The sequence below is a fragment of the Asparagus officinalis genome, chromosome 3 (assembly GCF_001876935.1).
Source record: "Asparagus officinalis chromosome 3, Aspof.V1, whole genome shotgun sequence".
Classification (NCBI taxonomy): Eukaryota; Viridiplantae; Streptophyta; class Magnoliopsida; order Asparagales; family Asparagaceae; genus Asparagus; species Asparagus officinalis.
In genome coordinates this window covers 3,314,703-3,317,870 of record NC_033796.1, presented here as the reverse complement: position 1 = coordinate 3,317,870, position 3,168 = coordinate 3,314,703, and the positions used below count along the sequence as shown (strand labels likewise).

The 3,168-nt window shown below is 37.4% G+C and overlaps 1 protein-coding gene across 1 annotated transcript; it reads right to left on the bottom strand.

Annotated features, from left to right (window-relative positions):
- LOC109832672 (protein SODIUM POTASSIUM ROOT DEFECTIVE 1-like) lies at window positions 1,665-3,162 on the bottom strand. Its single transcript, XM_020400075.1, has 3 exons — window positions 3,027-3,162; window positions 2,168-2,243; window positions 1,665-2,043 (listed from the first exon to the last, which is right to left on the bottom strand). The coding sequence occupies exons 1-3, from the start codon at window positions 3,150-3,152 to the stop codon at window positions 1,919-1,921; spliced, it is 327 nt and encodes a 108-aa protein (XP_020255664.1). The 5' UTR covers window positions 3,153-3,162; the 3' UTR covers window positions 1,665-1,918.

The window sequence follows — 3,168 nt, the reverse complement described above, 5'->3', positions numbered from 1 at the left end:
CCATGAGCTCTGAAGTCGACTGGGGTTCGGGGCCTCGGCGCGCGGGCGGTGGAGTCGGAGAGGGATGGCGAGGGCGAGGCCGGCGGCGAGTCAGAGCTGCTAGAGGGGATGTCAAGGGCGGCAGCGAGTGTAAATTAGGGTTTTACTGTGGTAAAAACAAAGAGAGGCTGTAAAAAATTTTTATATCAAACATCGCTGACGGACTTCCCGTCGGCAACGTTTATTTCCCGTCGGCGATGTTTACATCGCTGAAGGTTATAACGCATTTGTGACGGCAACAACGCTGACGGGAATTCCCATCGGTAAATTCCCGTCAGCGTTGTTGCCGTCAACGAAACATGGTTTTCCACTAGTGAATGAGATAATAATTTGTATGGGGCCTAAAGACCACCTACTTTCAGCAGTATATCTCATGCTAATTCCCGTCAGCGATATAAACATCGCAGACGGTAAATTCCCGACAGCGTTGTTGCCGTCAGCGAAACATGGTTTTCCACTAGTGAATGAGATAATAATTTGTATGGGGCCCAAAGACCACCTACTTTCAGCAGTATATCTCATGCTCAAAAAAATGAGGTCACCCGTCAAATCTTTGTTAGTTAATACATCAATTCTGCTCAGGCTCTCACCATCAAATGACTGCGGACTGCATTACCTAACCATGCAATTATGACCTGAAACCACAACAACTGTCAAACCCTCCAAAAAAATAATATGATTAGTCAAGGCTTAAAGTTTATTAAATAGGCCTCTGTGCCTTTATCATAGTTTTAGGAGACAAGAGCCAAATAGTGTGATTATAACCTGAAATCATCAAATAGGCCTGTATCATAGTTTTAGGTACATAGACAAGTGCCAAGTATTGTGATTAGTCAGGGCTTAGGCTTTATTAAACATGTTTTAAAAATAAAAAGAGAAGCTCAGTGCACAGAGACTCCTGCGAGTGTGGGTCAAGAGAGGGCTAGATGTACACAGCTTGTCCTTTATTATTGTGGAAAGACTGTTTTTACGGTTTGAATCTGCGAGCTGTAGAATCGTGGGCCTTAGGCTAACCCTCAAATATGTAATATAAAAATAGGTCTTAAATATATAAAAATAATCTCTCTCTAATTTTCATATGCATTATTAAATAGGGAGAGGAGCACCACACTTGACCCAAATGGTTAGAAAATTTCAATGACTCGCGATTTTGGATTCGATTCTTAGTGGCTTCATCATAACAAATGAAAAAAAAAACAGAGAGAGAGAGAGAGATTTACATGAGAATCTATCTAATATAAAGCTTTGTATGTGAGTACAAAAACATATAGTTATCTATCTCCAAGTTGTTAGGTCGACTACATGAATTCTATCCTTAGGATCAATTATGTTAAGGATCATCTCTTTTATTAAGTTAATCAGTATCATATCCTTCTTAAATTGCTTTAAACCAAGTTTTAGCTTAACGTACTCTAGTGTTCTTTGTTCCATTAAAAGTGATTACTGCCAATTATGCTATTAGCATATTTTTAACTCTATACTATAATCATTAGACTTGAGAGTACTATAAGACTGATGGTGGAGTTCTTTTAATTGAGAGAAGACTGGCGGTTATGTTCACTGGTCTCTTATTAATTTGATGATGCATTGTTTATTATATGATCAATATTTTTGAATCTTGCATCTAAAAGGCCAGTGACTGATGATGCATTGTTTACAAATACACAACCACTATTGCTCAAAGGATACTACAACTCATTAGAATTTAGAAAGTTTCTGAGCTACAAACAGACACAAATGTGTATATAGTAACAAACCAAAGGCAGACATCTCAATGTGACTCCTTAAAAGGCCCTACTCCCCTCTCAAAAGGCTAAAATCCCCAAAGAAAAATAACCCACAGTAGCTAAAAGAGAGAACACCTTGGGCAAAAGCCAGCTCATGAGCAAGTCCAGAACTCAGCTTTCTTAATCTTGGAGATGCTCTGCAGGACCCCAGCAGGAGACACATGACCCATAACAGTGACCCTCTTGGACTCTAGATCTATGCTGAAGGAAGTCACCCCTGCAATTAGCTAGAAATTATTAGTTTATACAAAATAGTTTACGTGAGTGTGGAAAGAAAAATACCAGTCTTTGTTTGTTTTCTTTTAATTTGGATGTATAATTGAAGAGAAAAAAGAATGCACCTTCCATTTTGGAGATGTGCTTTCTTAGCTTGCCTGCGCATCCTTGGCAATGGATTGACACCCTCATGACCACCACCTGCCAAGTAAATAAAAAATAATAAAAATTAATTAATTAATTAATTAAGGGGGAAAAAATTTAGATATATGTAGTAGATGATGAAAATATGAAAAGCTGGCATATAATAATGTTTTAATTAGATTTCTATAGTAGAAATACCACCAATTTCAAGAAGAGCAATGGCCATATCATTAAATTATTATGACCTTCTAGTTTGTTTACAGGATAACGCGCTCTAATTATGAGTTTAATTTAATTGGATAGTATGCTTTCTAATTTAATTAGTGTTTTCTCCAATTTAACAAAATACAGTTGGAAATAACTTAAAAAATCAGTCCATTACCACAAAAACCGCAAATATCGTCTAATCTAGGTTCAGAATTAATTTCTAGTTTATTTATAGTATTTTGTACATAACAAAATTCACTATACTTGAGCATTAATTTTGCATTTCTGCTCACAAAAACCCTTAAATAATTCACTAAAAATTAAAAAAAAAGTGGTACTGGCTAGATTTTTTTTTATTTTAAGATGTAACGTTTTTCTCTCTTATCAATATCCTCCAATAGTAATAGTAGTATCCATGTATACTCGCCGATTAACCAAATCACACCATTTTAAAAATGACTTCAAAAAAAAAAAAGCCAGGCCAGTACCATAAACACCACAATCATTATCTAATCACAGGTCACAACTAAATTTCTAGTTTTCTCCTAGAAATTATGCAAAACAAATAAATAAAATAAAATAAAATAAAATAAAAATCTGCAGTAGTAGCAAAAAACTATTTTGGCCCCAGACCTGAAAGAGCTGGTCCCTGGTAGAAGCAACAGGGGGAGCAGCGACGCTGGCGGTGGCATGGGTGTCGCTGCAGACTGCGGGCCTGGGCTTGGGCCTCTGTGGGGGCCGCTCCCTCTTGGTCACCATGGATAGAGTCACCGCC